The 17,646-nt window shown below is 41.6% G+C and overlaps 1 protein-coding gene and 1 long non-coding RNA gene across 3 annotated transcripts in view; one reads left to right on the plus strand and one right to left on the minus strand.

The window, feature by feature from the left end:
- Positions 1-581: 581 nt before the first annotated feature.
- LOC110366466 lies at positions 582-10,734 on the minus strand. Its single transcript, XR_004927684.1, has 4 exons — positions 10,269-10,734; positions 9,995-10,127; positions 5,604-5,684; positions 582-1,114 (listed from the first exon to the last, which is right to left on the minus strand). It is a non-coding gene; the product is annotated as an uncharacterized LOC110366466 (long non-coding RNA).
- ldb1a (LIM domain binding 1a) overlaps positions 4,203-17,646 on the plus strand; it is a 33,884-nt gene continuing 20,440 nt past the window's right edge. Inside the window, exons 1-2 of one of the 2 annotated variants that reach the window (XM_036126633.1) lie at positions 4,203-4,435; positions 10,743-10,843. In XM_036126633.1, the coding sequence (XP_035982526.1) occupies positions 10,816-10,843 (28 nt within the window). In that variant the 5' untranslated portion in view covers positions 4,203-4,435; positions 10,743-10,815. The remainder of the gene's footprint in view (positions 4,436-10,742; positions 10,844-17,646) is intronic. The other variant, XM_036126634.1, reaches the window with a different exon arrangement.

A 17,646-nucleotide genomic window follows, 5' to 3' on the forward strand; every position in this document is an offset into this window, starting at 1 on the left:
GAATAAATTGTGAACAGATCAAAAATCCTAGACAGCTTTGACCCAAAACCTACATCTGAATCATAGAAGGGTCTCGCCAGAATAAAAGTCCTGGAATGATTTAGCCAGAGTTCAGACTTAAATCTGGTAGAAGATTAGAAATTACCTTGTTTTATGTTTACTTCTACTTTCCCCCAAACGTTAGTTTTTTCTCTTTTTATCGAAATTTCAGCAGGATTTATTATTATTATTAATTATTCATGATCTCAGTTTTTACACAACAAAACCTGGGATTTGGTGTTTAACCACAAGACCCAAATACCTAGAGCATAAACTCAATATCATCTTAAAACGTGGAATCTTAATATAATCTTTTGTCATTTGAAGAGAACTGAATACAATATAGTGCCAAAATAAAACAAATTTCATTTTAAGGCACTTAAAAACAAAACATCCAACTTGTACAGATAAATCCATCAATTAATAATATTCTAGATTCATGAAGAGACTCTGCATCTTTGTAAGAAACAAAAATTAGGATCCGAAAGTGGCTTTTATTTTTTTTTCACTGTTAAGATAAAATGCAACAATATTTAGAAAAAGCCTAGTATTAAATGAAAGTTGCACAAAGGACTACATCAAAAATCAAGTGATAAAACAAATCCGTTCCTCTCCGAGCCCCCTAGGATGTTAAAAATAAAGAGCGCTGGTGTTCTTTTTGCTGTTATGCCATAAAAAAGGACAAATTGTAATGAGAAAACAGCTAATGATGAGAAAAAAGAGATTAAACAGAGTAAAAAAACAAAAGAGGAGTAGATGAATTCCTCATTACCACTTGTACTGCGTGTCTTGGAAAAGCTTTTGGCAAACCCCCGAGTCCCACAAGTGAAAATGGATTAGAGGCAAAGCAAACGACACGGCAGCCTCAAAGCAGACGAGCGTGAGCTCTGTGGTCTCAGCGCGGTTCACCACTCTGTCTGTCAGGGTGTTCTCCATTCAGCAGAATCTCTGCTGAGTGGAAACAACGGCTCGCCCGCAGCCTCTCGCCAGCTCTTCCCACGTTCTCCAGCAGCGTTCTCATCATTTAGTCCAAGCTACATGTGATGGTGAACTTTGAAGGTGCCCTCAAACGGAGCTGTGGAAAAAAACAGGACAGGCATTAGGCCCTTTGGCAGCTGGCTAGGCTGAATCCTGATTCAAACATTTCAGAAGGGTGAGGTGTCCCACTGGTGTCTGTGGCGTGGGTTAAAGGTACAGAATGTGTTGCTCTAAAAAGGGAAAGATCCCACTCAGGAGCACTTTTGGAATAAAGGTCAGTTAGATGTAATTAACATGCTTTAATGGCACAATAAGCACTGTAATGTCAAGTTAGAAGCTTGCCCCTATGTAATAGTCACTGTTAATTTTTTGATCAACATAATCTGTGGTTAAGAACCACAATATGTGGTTTGATGGTTTTGCTTGATTTTATTTTTAGGCATTCTGCCACACAAAAAAAACAAGCAAAAAAAAAAAAAAAACAGCCCCCGCTTTTAAAATAAGTTGTCATAAAAAGATAAATATAAAAACACTGTTACTTTTCCTGAGTAGATTTAACTTTGACATTATCCAACAAGCTTGTATTCAGACTAGTCATCATCATCCTTTCAGTAGATTTTTGGAGATTATTGTACTTAAAATCTGCTATTTTGGAACAGCAACATAAAAAAAGGACTTTCAGGGGCAAGTTATATCCATGATGGTGCTGTCTCTGAGAACCATCTTATTTTCTTATTTTCCATCTCCACTAACAAAAGATTTGTGATACACGTGGCACTCTCTTTCTGATATTAAATGGCAGCATTTATTTTTAAAAACAAATGTTTATTATCAGGTAAATACATGTTTTAGAGCATTTTCATCAAGGGCTAAAAGCACCATTGTCAAGTAAATAACCAGGCTGTTAATACATTTAATATGTGATAATTAAATAAAGCTGGAAATACATAAACTAGATGAACAAAGAAAGAAATGGATGTTTCAACAATGTATACCATGCATAATAAAACATCTGTTGAAAGCATACACAGCACAGTTATTTCACCATTTATATTTATTCAATTATTACATAGTTCCTCGATGCTAAAAAAATTAAAATGTAATAAATCAAACCTTTAACTAATTAATTTAAATATGTAATAGAATACAGTTACAGCAAAATTGATATTTTCTTTTGATGCCTCAAATATAAAGTTTTAATTAGATGTTGTATACACTGAGACTGTCTCCTCACAGTCAGACTAAACGATTCGATTTGTTCTAGGTCCATTGATTTGGTTTATTTTAAACTCAGAGGTTTACTTACATTTTAGCGTTAATTACAATTGCCTTGTAAACCGCATGCCTCTCACAGTTTTGTTTAGCCGTCCAAATGTTTCAAATAGTAGTTTGCTGGTGTTTTTTAGTCGGTTTTCTTTGGGACTTTGTGATGTACGTACCAACACGTCGGCTTTCTTCTTCTTATATCACATTGTGACTAATTTAGCAGTATGTTTAGGGCTACTGTTCGTTTGGTAGGCCCTTTAGCACCCAAGCTCCAGCTCCTTGGCTGATTTCCTGACAAGTGGATCCAGCATTTCCGCCTAATATTTTGAAGTGGATCAGTCACTCATGCAGCAAAACACCCACACGAGATGATGCCAGCTCACAAGCATCCATGTTTTTTTTTTTATCTGCAGATGTAAGGCTGGACATAATGGCCAAGCACTTCAATTTCAGTTTAATCAGACGGGCCGTGTCTCTGAAAGTAAAGGCTTTGTCCCCTGAGTGCATTTGCAAACTGCAAATCTGGCTTTTTATCTTAGACTATGCTGGCACAGGACTCATTTCACTCTGGACAGTAATACCGTTTTACCAGCTTCAATCTGCAGCTTCAGAGGGTCTTTTGCTTTTGTTCCCGGGATCGATGCAGACATTTCCCATTAAAACAGATTAATAGGAACCTGCGTCCGTCCTAAACACTATGATGGTTCTCATGTGTGTATGTTTGCATAGAATTGTCTGAACAGATTAACGCGGCGCCCTCCGGGCATCTGGAAATTGTACCCGAGGCTTAACCAGACTTGTGGAGATCCATAATTCCCTCCCTGTTGTCTGCCTGATTCTTGCAGTTTTTCCCAAGGCGTCCCACGGAGAAGCAGAGCCTTTTGAGGTGTTGCTGTAAAATACATTCAGAGGATACACCAGCGTTGGGAATTAAGATTGATGCCATAGCTTTGTAAACTAATCTAATCTCTGTGGACTTCCAAATTTGGGGTAAGTAATAAAAAAATAAAAAAATTAAAAAAAAGATTATCTCTCTGATTATTCTGGCATGGAGCAAATAGAAATGATTTTGGCAATCCCCACTGGCTCCAAACAGGAAATGTTTAGTCTGTCAGATAGGGTAAAAAAAAAAAAAAATAGAAATGTGTCTTTTTATACAATCCACTTTAATAAAAAAAAGTAGATTGTAAAAAAAATAAAAATAAAAAAAAATCTTTATATTCTGGATTGCAGCACTTTTGGCCGTCATTATACTACAGCCATAATAATAATAATAATAATCATAATAATCAACATGCTTTATTATTTAAGCAACAGATGTATGAATCATTGTTGCATTCCTTGTGAATAAATGCCTTTAAATCACGTAAAACATTTGCATCTTAACTGTTTACATCTGCTGATACAGTACTCTCTCTCTCTCTCTCTTTTTCCCTCTCTCTCCTCTCTGTCTCTCAGCTGTTGCTTCTCTTGCCATTGTTTTTTTTTTTTTTTTTTTTTTTTTGGGGTGGGGGGATTTTACAGTGGGGCACATTCTGCTTCCAGCGTCCTCTCCGGCTCTCGGCAGTCGTAACAAGCCCGGACGTCGTGCCTCCGGTTGTCGTGCCACGTCCCGGTGAATCCGCGTTGCGCCTGCCTGTTTTACGCACATTTACCGCACATCTGTGACACTGCGGGCGACACGGGGGAAGGAAAAGAGGATGCGCCCCAAAATGCTACCCGCAAGCCGGTGCTCTGCCGTTGTCATGGTTACAGCCTCCCCTTTCCCACCTCACGGTCGTCTTTCTCGCCGGGTACGGGGGAGATGAGAGGAGAGGAGAAAGGGATCTGGCTGCTGCCTCTGCGTCATATTCATACCAGTGCAGCTGAAAGCCCCCCCCCCCCCACCCCCCTCAATACACACATATATCCACCTCCTCCTCTTCCTTCCTTTCAGTCTCATCATCCAATTTGCTCACTGCCAGATCCCCCCTCCATCACCACCGTCTCTCCATTCGCCGTTTCCTCTCGGCACGGCGCTCAGTCCTCTCTCTGTTGACCGGACCTGCCGGATTTTCCCTCCGCGCCGCTGACCCCGAGAGGACACTTTTATCCAGCGAGCGAAGAGAGTAGGAGCAGAGAGAGAGAGAGAGAGAGGAGGACAAAGGTAAAGGTAAGCACCGACAGGAGGGATACAGGAGCGCTGGAAGGTGGGAAAGGAAGAGAGAGAGAGAGAGCGTGGAGGTGTAGGACGTGCAAAACAAAAGCTGGAGGAGAAACCATGTCTGTGGCACAGATATGAAGAACCAGCAGGAGTGCTTTGGGGAATTCGGAGAGATTTATTAAGAGATTTTGACTGTCAGTGCACCCCCCCCCCCAAAAAAAACAAAAAAACAACCATGTGTTTGCTGTAAACAACATGCTGGGAGCAGATGCGCGCCTCCGTCAGGGAGCCTGTGTGCGAGCACTTTGCTGTGTGTCACATATTGTTATTGAGCTGCTGCTATTACGTGTTCCCACAGCGGGGAGGGGGGGCTTGATTACTTTCTCTGAGAGCTTTCTGTGTGGACGTGTTGACAGAGAGGCAATCTCTGCACCTTGAATTGAAGAAAGGTAACAAAGAGTGCGTCTAACGGCGCAGTTTGGCGCTCAGCTCAGAGCCTAAACCTCCTGAAACGGATTATGATGCTTTACAGGAGACTACGGCAGTGAGATCTGTTCGTGTTAAACTACAAACGTGGCACCTTTGCAAGCAGCACAGGAAAAGAAAAATGAGAGAGAGAGACAGACAAGCACAGACCAAAGGGGCAACAAGATCTCTGTCTGCGAGAGGGAAGTAAAAACAGAGGAGGGGGGAAAAAAAAAGAGAGGGCCCGCAGGGTTGTTCGTTGTATCTTGGTCCTGACAGCAGTGTCTGACATGGTGTGTGACATTTAACTGTGATGCCTCTGTCAGCGCGACGGTGTGTGGGGAATGTGCCTGTCACCTTTGATTTTTGACAGGGAGACATTTATTTGTCTCCTGTAAGTGAATTAGATGACTGTGACAGAAAACAAGTTTGTTAAACTGAGCTTTAATGTGGTCGGGGGTGAGGGATGCTGATCCTCAGATACAGTACATCAGTGGCTGCCATTGTTTTCTTCCTTTCATCCAGGTTAAAACCATTTGCAGAAAAAAAGTAGCATGAATGTAAATGTAACTATTCTATGAAGGCTTCAGAGGTTTTAATAGAGAACATTGAAAACAAACAGCATCATAGAGACTAAGGGACACACCTGACAGGTCCGTCTAAAACAGAACGTACGGCACACGTGATGACCTGCTGTGACATGGCCACTCACCAAGCTGACAGGTCGGCCATCCAGGAGGCCGCACGGTTACTTTGGAAGAGCTGCAGACGCCCATAGCTCAGGTGGGAGAATCTGTGAACAGGAAAATTATGAGTTGTGAACTTTGCACACCTGTCCTTAATTGCAGAGTAAATGGTACGTGGACAGAACACGTGTAGAACATTACAAACACTACAGCATTTCACACCACAGCCACATTCAGCCAGTCACGCTCAGTAACGCACAGCTAGTACTCAATTCAATTTAATTTTATTTATATAGCGCCAATTCATGAAACATGTCATCTCGAGGCACTTTACAAAGTCAAAATCAGTCAGATTATACAGATTATACAGAGCTAGTACTCTGTGTCTGTTACTCTCCTGGCTAAGCCAAAGTCACTGAGATGTTGAAGTTTGCGACAAGCCATAAAGGGAACGTGGTAAATCTTTGTCAAAATGTGCTTTGATCACATGACAGCAACATTTTTTTTGACCGACATGCAAAAACTGCACATCCCTGGAGTTAGTGCTGGGCGATAAACCGATTTTAGCGATTCATTCAAATTTGTAATTTATAAAGATTTAATATCCGGAAAGTCAATTATATATATATATATATATATATATATATATATATATATATATATATATATATATATATATATATATATATATATATATATTATATATATATACCAATCAGGCATTTCTTGGCTGGTTGCTGTTTTTCCAATCAAATTATGTCTTTTCTAACACAAATGAGAACACGTGCTTTGGATCATTTGCTAGAGAACACGCGTTTTATCAGTCCTGAAAAGGGGAAACTGTTTTGGTAAAAAACTTGCAATGTTGAATATATGTTTAGGAAACTATATTGTGGAAACACTCTAAAGACGAAACTTTTTGTTTCTTTGTTTTTTTTTTAACCGAGGATTTCCGCTACATGTATTTGATCGTGACGCAGCGCCACACCAAAATAAAAGCCGCCAAACCTTCAGAATCAGTTACAAAATATGTTAAAACAATGTAAAGCATATTATATAGCATAGCTACTGTATATTTGCACACTTATTCTAATGATGATTATAGTTTTAAATTAATTAAAATATGGTTAAATGTTGAAATTTACTTTTGAAAAACCAACTCCTCCGGCTTCTGGCCGCCTCGCTGCTGGCGGCCACTGAGCGGCTCTGCTCTGGGCAGAGAAGGGAAACTGGAGCCGACAGTCCAGTGTTTCCTGCGTACCGACTCATATATATTTAGAGACTTTTCACAGTCATTTCTGTGTTCTTTGCAATTTAGCAGCCAGCTTCACATGAAAGCAGCAGTCTGTCTGCTGTTGCTGTCTCACTGCTGGAGCTGTGTGGGGTCTCCCTTTTCCCTCAGCGCTGTCTCACAGGCACAGGCAGCTGCTGCTGTGTGGCTTTGGTGAAAGGCATGTTAACACACTATTAATCACAACAGGGACACTCATCTTTGTTCAAGAGGAAGCTTTATCAGTGAGAATGCTATAAAGCATTCTCACTGATTGTTTTCCTGTTTTTCTTTATTATTATTATTCCGTAGGCGTCTAACTACTCCCGCATACTTCAACCGATTTCAACAATTTTGCTATGAAAATGTTCGGCTCGTTCCCGGCACGACTGCTGTATCTCATGGTTATGCTAACTTTTACACTTTTTAAAATATTTCACTTGTTGTGTGATTTTCTTTGTTTGTCTGTTCCCCTTGAAATCAATTCAAATTGATACAAATTCTTCCAATTTTTCAAATTTTCAAATTTTTAAAAATAAAATTCAAATTCCTTCAAATTCTTCAAATTCCTTCAAATTTTTTTCAAATTCCTACAAATGTTTCAAATTCTTCACATTCTTCTAATTCTTCAATTTTTTCAAATTCTTCAAATCCCTTCAAATTCTGCAATTTTTTCAAATTCTTCAAATCTGATTTCAACGTTTTATAGCTACTTTTTCCCTTCTGCAGGGATCTTCTGCATCTTCTGCTCAAATCATTCTGCAGATTATTATTCTCACTCGCTGTTACGCAGGAACAGCTTTTTCTAGTTTATTTCGCCTTATTTTAAGTTTTATTTTTTTGGTCAAATAAAGACAAAAGTTTATTTGAATAATTTCCTTTGTTGTTTCTGAAAAAAAAAAATATTAAAATCGTAAATCCGATTTATTGTGAAAAGAATCTGAGATTTTATCGTTTAGGCCGTATCGCCCAGCCCTACCTGGAGTGAAACTCGGCGGTGGCAGCATCATGTTGTGGGAATGCTTCTCTTCAGCAGAAACAGGGAAGCTTGTCACAGTTCAATGGAAGACGTACCATTCAGGGCATCCAGGAAGAAAACATATAATAGGATGCAAAAGACTCAAGGCTGTGGCAGAGTTTTACCGTCCAGCAGGACAACAACCCAGAACATGCAGCCTGGGCTACGATGCAAGGGTTTAAATCAAAGCATGGGAATCCAGGTGTCAGAGTGGCCTAGTTACAGCCCACTCCCTGTCCTATTGAAAAGTGATGGCAAAACATGTTTACTTTGTATTTGCCTGTCACATAAGCATGAATGGTTGTCGAAGACACTAGTTTCACACATTCATGTGTTTAATTTACTGTAATTCAGTTATAAAGTGGACGTCAAAGATCACGTAAAGAGCTGTTAATCAAAGTACATAGATAAACTTTATATATTTATCCACTGTCTAAGGTGAAATTAGTTACTTTAAGCCATTTCCACACTTTCTTTTTTCTTTCACTTTGCTATTCTGCTTAACATAAAGCCCGGCACTATTCCAATTTCCTTATAAAATATGGATCCCTATTGATGTATTGTTACAAGAGTGTTTTTTTTCCAACGGAAACACAATTTAATCTATTGCAGCAGAAGCTGTCATTGCATACATTGTCCACCAGAGCAGCTCTGACTCTGTTTTTTTTTTCTGCTCACGGATGTCTGTAGCTTATTGCACAACTGCATATGGCACCGTGTTTATTGCAGTAGATCAGAAGTGGTGAGGAAACATTTAGCATTTAGGCATGTGGTGTTCTTCGCTGTTTCGCAGCTAAAACACTCTGATGTCTCTGTTTCGGACGCCGTCAGTATTACTCGCACCAGTTCTCATTTGCTCCCATTAGTCATACGTAGAAAAGTGAAGTGCGGCTGACTTTGGCCATAGCTACAACCCAACGTTTTGCTAAAACATTAATATTCAGAAGTCTCTTATGCTACAACCAACCTACAGAACCAAGAGGGTCTACCTTTGAATTGTCCAGGGAGAGGTTTTTTTGACATCTTAACAGTGCTTGATAAATTGGAGGTTTTAAACTCTGTTTTTCAAACCCTATGCACTTATTACCTTTTTGCTTTGCTACTGTGCTTCTGTGCCAATATTGTTAAAGAAGGACCCTCTGAAATAGGCTTTCAGTGCCTCGTAAACGTATCGGAAGCTTTCAAACCCGTTTCACCCTTTGTCCCAAGTTCAGTAACAAAGTTCGGTCCCCATACAGCGGACCAGGATACGCAGTTTTCACATTTTCTTCCAGTATAAAATCCTAAAAGTGTGGCATGCACACGTATTCAGCACTCGCCGATGTTTCTTGGAAACCGAACATTGCGCCTCACTCTGAGCACACCATCCCTATCATTCCCATGGTGGTGGTAACATCATGCTGTGGGGAGGATTTTCTTTGAACAGCAGGGAAGCTGTTCAAAGTTACAGTTGACAATGGAGATAAATGAGCGGCAATACAGGAAAAAAAAGCTGCTTTAGGCAGCAAAACCATGCGTTGGAAGTAAAACTTCGGACCTAAATCCAACTGAAAATATGGGGCACGACTTTAATATTTTTTTTTTGTTCACAAACTCTCTCAACCCAATCTAACTGAGCTCCAGCTGTTTTTCAAAGAGTGGTCCGAAGTCTCATTCTGCAGTGCGTCAAGCGGATTTTACACAGGAGGGTTGAATGGAGACTGAATGCATATCACACTCGTCAGACGTTTGCTCTTCGCAGCCAGGCTCTGCTCTGCTCTGCGTCGCTCCAAGACACGAATAGGCTGAAGTTTGTGGTTGCGCTGCGTTTTCCAGGATGCAAACGTGCAACGTTATACTGCGGCAGATTAGACCAGGACGCTTTCTTTGCTCATCCGATAAGAAAAAGAGAAATTAAAACTTCTGGGAACCAATTGTGAGATTACAAGTATGTTTGCTTATGGAGCGAACAGGAGGGAAACCTGACAGGTGGACAGGGGGAAGGGAATAAAAGTCTGCAGAGGGCAAACAGCTAAATAAAGAGATTTACCTAACAAACCGACATAAATATACAAAAAAAAAAAAACCCTGCTAGAAGAAAGAGAAATAACTGCGTTGACGTCTAAAGCCGAGGCAGACTGCGTAGCTACCTGCAGCTTTGTCGGGCCTTCACACGTCCTCCTCGCCTCCCGTGGGTCTCCAGTGTCCCTGCGCTCCAGGAGGCCTTTGCATTTTTAATCGATCCTGTCTGTAGTGATTAACACCGGTGCTCTCTCTCTCTCTCTCTCTGCGGCACAAAAACAAAAACAGAAAACAAAAACAAAAAAAGATGGAGCGGGAGTCAGAAAAGAGAGATGAGGATCTGTCATACGTGAGGCACGGTGTGTGTTCGCATGTGTGTGTGTTTGTTATGGCAGTAATTACCCTCTGCCTCTGGGCTCCACACTGAGTGTGTTTATCTCCCACAGCAGCACAGGGCAAAAAATAGACGATGCATCACTGCCACACATGCACTCACGTCTTTTGCATTTCCCCCCCCCCCCCCTCTCTTTTTTTCCTCTCTTTTGCCCTAATTGCCTCCCTCTTGCATTCTCCGTTCCCTGCTCTAGTCTCTCTCTCTCTCACACACACACACACACACCGCCGAGGCTCTTTCTTCCTATTTCACCGCTCTCTCTCGCTCTACCTCCCACTCATGTTGCAATATGTCTATTAATGATGCAGCCTGAGCACTGCTGCCAACTTCCTGCCTCTGACACAGAGCGAGAGAGAGAGAAAGAGAGAGAGAGAGAGAGGAGTGTGGTTGTGTTGTACATGGCCTGCTTTTTTTTTTTTTTTGTTCACCACTCCCCCCCTTATCTCTCCTCCCCTTCTCTGTGTCTGTGCTGTTTTCCTCAGAGTTGGCCCATGCGAGAGGCGTGTGGCCTGAGTGCAGCTGTTTCGTTCAGAGAGGAGCCCAACATGTGAGAAGATGTCTGTTGGAGGCTGTGCTTGTCCCGGTGAGTGCTCGCTCTTTTCCTCCTCCTCCTCCTCTGTGTCTGTGCTCAGTGCTGTTGTCAGGAGAAAAAAAGAAAAAAGACTTATGTAAAAACTGCTGCAAAGCTCCCTGAAGCCAGCACCAAGCTGTGTGACTTCTTGGGTGAAAGCGATGGCACACGTTCTCAACACAAGGCTGAGGACAGGAGCTGCCACTCTGTGGGATTGAGTCGTTCGGCAGAGCCTCTCAGTCAAGCCGGCTGGCTGTGCAGCAGATCAATGGCTCAGAGTTTCACCACAGACATCGAAACTGAATTATCGATAGGTACTTCATTTGCTGGCAGTTTTTACTCCTCTTTTTTTTTTTTCTTTTTTTTGCAGCTGTGTCTTTCCAGTGGAGGCCTTTTTTTTTTTTCTTGGTTATTTGGAAGTCTTGCACAAGTTGCTGACTAGTCACTGCGCAGCAGCTGTTTATTATTATCCACTTTATAATAATGCTCTCTATAAAGTTTCATTTATTGCTATTTTTGATTTTTATGCTAAGCAAAAAAATAAATAAATAGAAAATCGATCGCTTTATGCTCTTTATAGTGTAACGCTGGGAGTCCTACGAATGATTTAACAGGTCAGTCAGTCATCGTATCTGCTCAGGCGGCTAGCCTGCAGTCTGCTGCTTGACAGAAATGATGCTCGCAGGGAGTTTTCATAAGGGCGACAGGTGACGCTGCTTCAGTTTTCACACCGTTACTGTTGGCCGATGTGTTTTAAACAGACGGCGTTGTCCGCGTTGCAAGAGAGGGGAAAGTGTAGTAAAATACCCTCAGCTTGATGACTGGAAATGCACAGCAGTGTGTGGTGAAGGGGCACCACTGGGCTTCACCACACACTGCTGGTGTGTGTGAAGTCGTGTTTTCAAGTACAAAAATACAAAAACTTACTCCCCTCCCCGATGTAAGAATCCTTGCAGGGAACGTCAGAGGTCTCACCTGCATTCAATTTGTCTGGTTTTCTGAGTTCCCAGCTGAAAAGACAAACAGGACTGGTGGCTTTGGTGTTTGAATGCATAAAAAACTGATATAAATGTTCTTTGGTTGGACTGCTTAGAGTGATTCAGAATTCAATGTGGCGACAACTTGGGTCTGCTCAGTGAGCTCCAACTTTTCTTTGAGTATTTGAATGCTTTAAAATGGAGAGAATCAAACAAAAGGCAGATTAGAAAATCCCACTGGGGCGTTGAACTTTCTGTTAGGTCGTGCTAAATTTGGGCCTGACGTCATTTCCAGATCCAACGTCCAACGTGCAAGGACCATCAAAAGCAGCAAAATGTGCAGAACAGATATAGAAATTATGTTCTCGCCGTCTGTTTAAACGAAAATATGGTTTAAAAGTGAAAGGTGTAAATCAGTCAACATAAAAACCCCTATCACTGACTAATTGTGGTTGGATGGGGTAGATGAAATTGGCTGATATTTAAAGTCTTTATTTTGGTTAACATTGGATGGAGCCACTGGATGAAAGACATCCAGCTTTCTATGTGTTTTTCATGTGCAAAGAAAGTCAAGGACTGGTAAACCTTCAATACTGATAAAAAAAAGACGTCCAGTGTTTGGGAATGCGGCATACACCTGAAGAACCTTCTCCAGCATGATTAAAAGGACTTTAACCGGTATGGACAGTTTGGCATGAATTGCTGTGGTTTGGAAAATGGATCCTTTAAATAAACCTGATAAATCTTGATACCGGTAGCCAGCCCATGCTTGGTTATACCTGAATGAGACTCAAGTAACTCACAGGCTGTGAAATAAATTAAAGCCGCTCTCCCTTGGTGAGTTTCAACAATTAATGAGGAAAAGAAAAACAGCTGAATTTGCTTGAAGCTAAGCTACTTATTTTTGTTTTTAACCTCTTTACTTTCCTGTATGTTTAATGTTTTCATACAGTAATTAAAGTTAACTCCTGGGATAAAAAGAGCGGCTCTTTGCGGAAACTGGTATAAATCTTGTTTGGAGTGCCAAACGCTCGTATAAAGAAAACTCTACAACATCTCTCTGTCAGCACATGTCTAAATCTGGCGAGCAAACGGTTTTGACATATTTTACCGAGCAAATGGCACAGTGAGCTTGAATGCGAAGTTTTTTTTCATTTTTTTGTGCGTCTCTTTTCCTGTCTCAATTTGTTTTCTGCGGATAGAGAGAGAGAATGAGAGAGAGAGATCACTGCTTTGTGGAAAAAGTGGAAGCAGGGGACAGACTGTGTGTTGCACGAGGGAGTGAGTTATAGACAGAAATTAAATTGTGGCATCTCCTCTGGGGAATATGGGAGAAAGCAGATTGAATTAGAGCTTCAGAAGGATTTGAATGAGGCCGCTTTGATTCATTGACAACAGCCCATCAGACAGAATATCAGGCCTTCGCTTGATCTTCCTGTCTTGTTTCCTTTCCCCGCCTCCCGTTCCTTACTGCCTCTTGTAGTTCTCCCGGTGTCTTTAGCCTCCTGCCGCTGCCAGACTTAACTGTGGAGCGGCAGCTTTTAATCACATCCATGTGTTTTTCAGGGATGTATATAAAAGAACAAAGTCCAGCAGAAAGATCTGCCATCATTCAAAGGCCGCGCGAGCTCACAAAATTCTTGCATGCAAATAAGCATGTCCGTACACACACACACACACACACACACACACACACACACACACACACACACACACACACACACACACACACACTCACAAGCAGCCTGCTAGAACAAGTTTGGGCTGGCAGATCTGGCAGATAAGCTCTCATGCTTCGGTTTCCCTCTTCCTTCTTGTTCATGAGCTGCAGCTCATCATGTTTTGCGTTCTCTACGTTCTCTCTACTGGAAAATGCCCTGGAACGCTTGCAGAAGAACTTCCACGGTGCAAAGTGGGGGAAAAAACACCCAACTTCCTGTTTCAACGTGGTCGCCCTTCTTTGTTTATTCGGCTGAGGAGGACATGATGTGATGCAAGAGAGGAGTTGTGCAGGCGTCCTCATAAATAACAGGCTGCTCCTGTCTGTCTTGTTCCTCTGCAGCCCTGTGACATTCTGCTGTAGTTGGGGATTTAAGCTGCGAATCGGCCACCTTTTCAGGCTTTGCCTCCGTGCATGAAGGAGATTCGTCCTACCACAGAGGAGCAAATCACATCCTTTTGTTCTCGCTAAATGGTAAAAATAGATTGCCTCTGAGCTGAAGATACACCCCCCCCCCCTCCTCCCCACACCTCGCAGCAGCCGAACTCAAGCATGCACTCCCCTTTGCTCGCCACTCTCTCTCTCCCCCCCCCCACCCCTGGCTGCCCTCCCTCGTCCCTCTTCGTCTTTGACTCTTGCTTCCCTTGTTGCCGCTCTGTAGGAACAGCAGCGTTACCTCATGCAGAAAGTCACAGCGTCCCCAGTTGGAGAAAAGTGACTTAAAGCAAGATGGCAGCAATGTTTTTTTTTTTTTTTTTTTTTTTTGGGATTATACAGTTACACAACACCACCACCACACTCTCAGTCTCATCTTTGGCGCACTAAATCGCTTATGTCTCTTGGTCGTATACCCTCCGTCATTCTCACTTTTTCCCTATTCCCTCCGCGGCCTTCTCTGCTAACCCCGCAGAATTTTGTTTGCTAGATCAAAATGGCTGTGTGTGCAGAGGCAGAGTGAAAGAAAGAATGCGTGGGAGAAAGAGATGCTGGGGAATCAGAAGGGGGAGGGGGTCTGTGTGTGGGGGGGGGTGCAGAGTGGCGCCGAGCTGCGGTGATGTCACATCTGCTGTGGGCTGACAGGATGGCAAAAGAAAGCTGCCACGGGCCTAACAGCTGAAAGGAAGGGGAGAGACATGAAAGCCTGGGGAGGAAGACTTTGGATCAAAGCACAGGCCGTATTCTGCAGGAGATCTGCAGGGTGGTGGAAACACGAAGGCAGGTTTGGGGCCAGACTACAGAGGACGATGCTGTGCCGAGACCTAAAAAACAAAAGGAGACACTTGTGTCTCCTGCGGTTGCAAAGCACACCACGCACGATCCTGCCAAATATAGCAAAAATGAGCGGTCAGCAAAACTGCACACTCTACACTGGATGAAATGTTGAACTTTAGTTAATAGGAAGGTTTATGGGAAACCTGTTGCTTACTCCGTAAAAAAAAAAAAAAAAAAAATCAGGGATTGCTCTTCTAAACAGGAATGGGTTATATTAAAAGCATTTAAACAATAAATTTCTCCGTTTAGGTCTTGGAGAGCACCTCCATCTAGATCCACATGACATAATCACAATAATCAGCTTCACTGTTGCGCAGTTTAAGAGTAGGAATTAGGAAGCAAAACAAATGGCATAATTAGATTCTTTTGAAGAGTCAGCACATTTCAGCACAGACGGGTAAAAACATGCAGAAACGTCACATCACATTAGAATATCATTGAAAAGTTCATTCATTTAAGTACTTTACAGAATGGAATCCATATAGATTCATTACACACAGTGGTGTCATTCAAGCATTTACTTCTGGTAATTTTAATGATTATGATTTATAGTTGATGAAAACTTATTATTATTATTGTATATATTTATTTGTTTTAATTTTTTTTTATTAGAATATTACTTGAGACCAACAAAAACTATTTTTCTAAAACAAATGTTGGGCTACTGAAAAGTACATCATGAATTACTGCTTCAACGCAGTGTACCTCAAAATAAAAACTTCAGTTTCTGTAACTCATGAGGCTTTAGGTTCATCATGAAGCTACAAGTGGCATTATAATATTTTTCTGCACATACATGGATTCACTCAGATATATAAAACAAACCATTGTACACATACGTACCATACAACGGATACAAACACAAGACCCATGAATAAATCAGTTTCTCCTCTACTAAATACCATTTTAGCAAAATATCTTTCAATCTTTTCTAAAATGGGTGATGTTTGGACATTCCTGTGTTTCAACACTGAGATTATTCCACAGTGTCCCTTCAGAGTTTGCCCAGTTTTTCCGACACTGTGAATTAATATATTTTCTTCTGAAGTCATAGTCTCCATGTCTGCATCTTAGTTTGTTGACAATTTGTCCAGTTTTCTGTTTGACTAGATCAACAAACTTATTGCTCTTTTCGATAGTTTCCATAGCGCTTCAAATGTCGTTTTATAAATGTTGCCAAACACTTTTACACAGTACTCTAGGAAGGGTGCAATAAGGGAGGAATAAAGTAGTTGGAGTGATTTACGTTTTAAAAAGTACCGTGGTTTACCTAAAATTTATGTCTCGATAATTTAGATCATATGTTAAATGTGAAATGTGAAATTTCCAACTGTTAACTATTGTCACAGCTAAAATGTATATTCATAAACTCTTTCAATTATTGCGTTATTTGCTTTTACATTTTCTTCCATATTTTTAATCCTGTTTCCAAATGAATTCCGTTTCATTGACAAAAAACCACCTCCGTAATTCATGGATTTCTCGGTTTATCATCTCCAAAAACTTGTCTAAATCCTCCCACAAGCACAAAATATTTGCAAATAAAACAAATCTCATTTTCTTTGGTGGTACGTATCATTTGTGTACAGAATAAATAGTTAAGGACCCAACAGTGATCCCTGAGGGACTCCGTAGGATATATCCAAACAACGTGATTGGTAGTCACCCATTTGCACAAATTGTAAATAGTAATCTAACATTTCTGTATTGATGAATTTAACTTTTCACCGGTCAAATGCTGCGATAGACTTAGACTTAAACAACTTTATTTGTCATTTTGTATGCACAGAGTGCGTACAGAACGAAATTTCGTTTGAATACAGCTTGAAAATTTCAGTGAATTGCAGTAGATTTCAGAATAAAGTAAGTTACAGGATAAAATTACAGGATATAGTGCAACAGTGATTTCACAGTACAGCAATTGAAATGTAAACAATGCAGGACAAATGTGGTACAGAGTCCAGTTTATAGCTTCAGCAGTTCAACAGTCTGATGACAACAGGGAAAAAGCTTTTGCAGAACCTGGTGTACCTGCAGCGGATGTTGCGTAACCTCTACCCAGAGGGCAGCAGCGAGAACAATCAAAGGTGGGGGTGTGTAGGGTCCCTGATGATGTTACGGGCTCGGGCCACGCAGCGCTCAGATGAAATGTCCTTAATGGACATTCTTCCAGTCTGAGGCATTGCAGCCTCCACACCACACAGAGAGACAGCTGGTCAGAATGCTCTCTATGGTGCTTCTGTAGAAGGTTTTGAGGATGGGCGGGGGCAGGCGGGCTCTCTTCATCCTCCGCAGGAAGTTCAGTCGTTTCTGTGCCCTCTTCACCAGTGACGAGGTGTTCACAGACCAGGTTAGGTTGTCCGTGATGTGACCCTGGTGACCTGTCCAGGGTGTACCCCGCCTCTCGCCCATTGACAGCTGGAAATAGGCACCAGCAACCCCTCACAACCCCAATAGGCATAGACGTGTTAGAAAATGGATGGATGAATGCATGGACTGATCAAATGTTTTATTCTAAGAAACTGCACAGTGTTTTTGATTAGCTATAAGCCATAATTAAACACATACTTATCCCTGTAGCAGGTGGCGGGTCTTCTTTTTGACAGCAGTACACAGTTGCATCCTCAGAGGGCTGTGTTGCATTAGTGCTGCCTTGTTGCTATCACTACCAGTCAGTTGTCACAACAGCTTCTCTGACGGGTTTGTGCCCACGCCGTCTCCACCAGCAGCAACAGGAATCCGAACATCCTCTTCAGCACAAGGAACGCTTTAGTAGCACTTCGGTCTCCCTGTCATAAAGTTGTGAAGAAACGGATCTGTGCTTGAGGATTTTCTTTTTTAAGACG

Source organism: Fundulus heteroclitus, chromosome 22 (assembly GCF_011125445.2).
Source record: "Fundulus heteroclitus isolate FHET01 chromosome 22, MU-UCD_Fhet_4.1, whole genome shotgun sequence".
In the NCBI taxonomy this organism is placed as follows: domain Eukaryota; kingdom Metazoa; phylum Chordata; class Actinopteri; order Cyprinodontiformes; family Fundulidae; genus Fundulus; species Fundulus heteroclitus.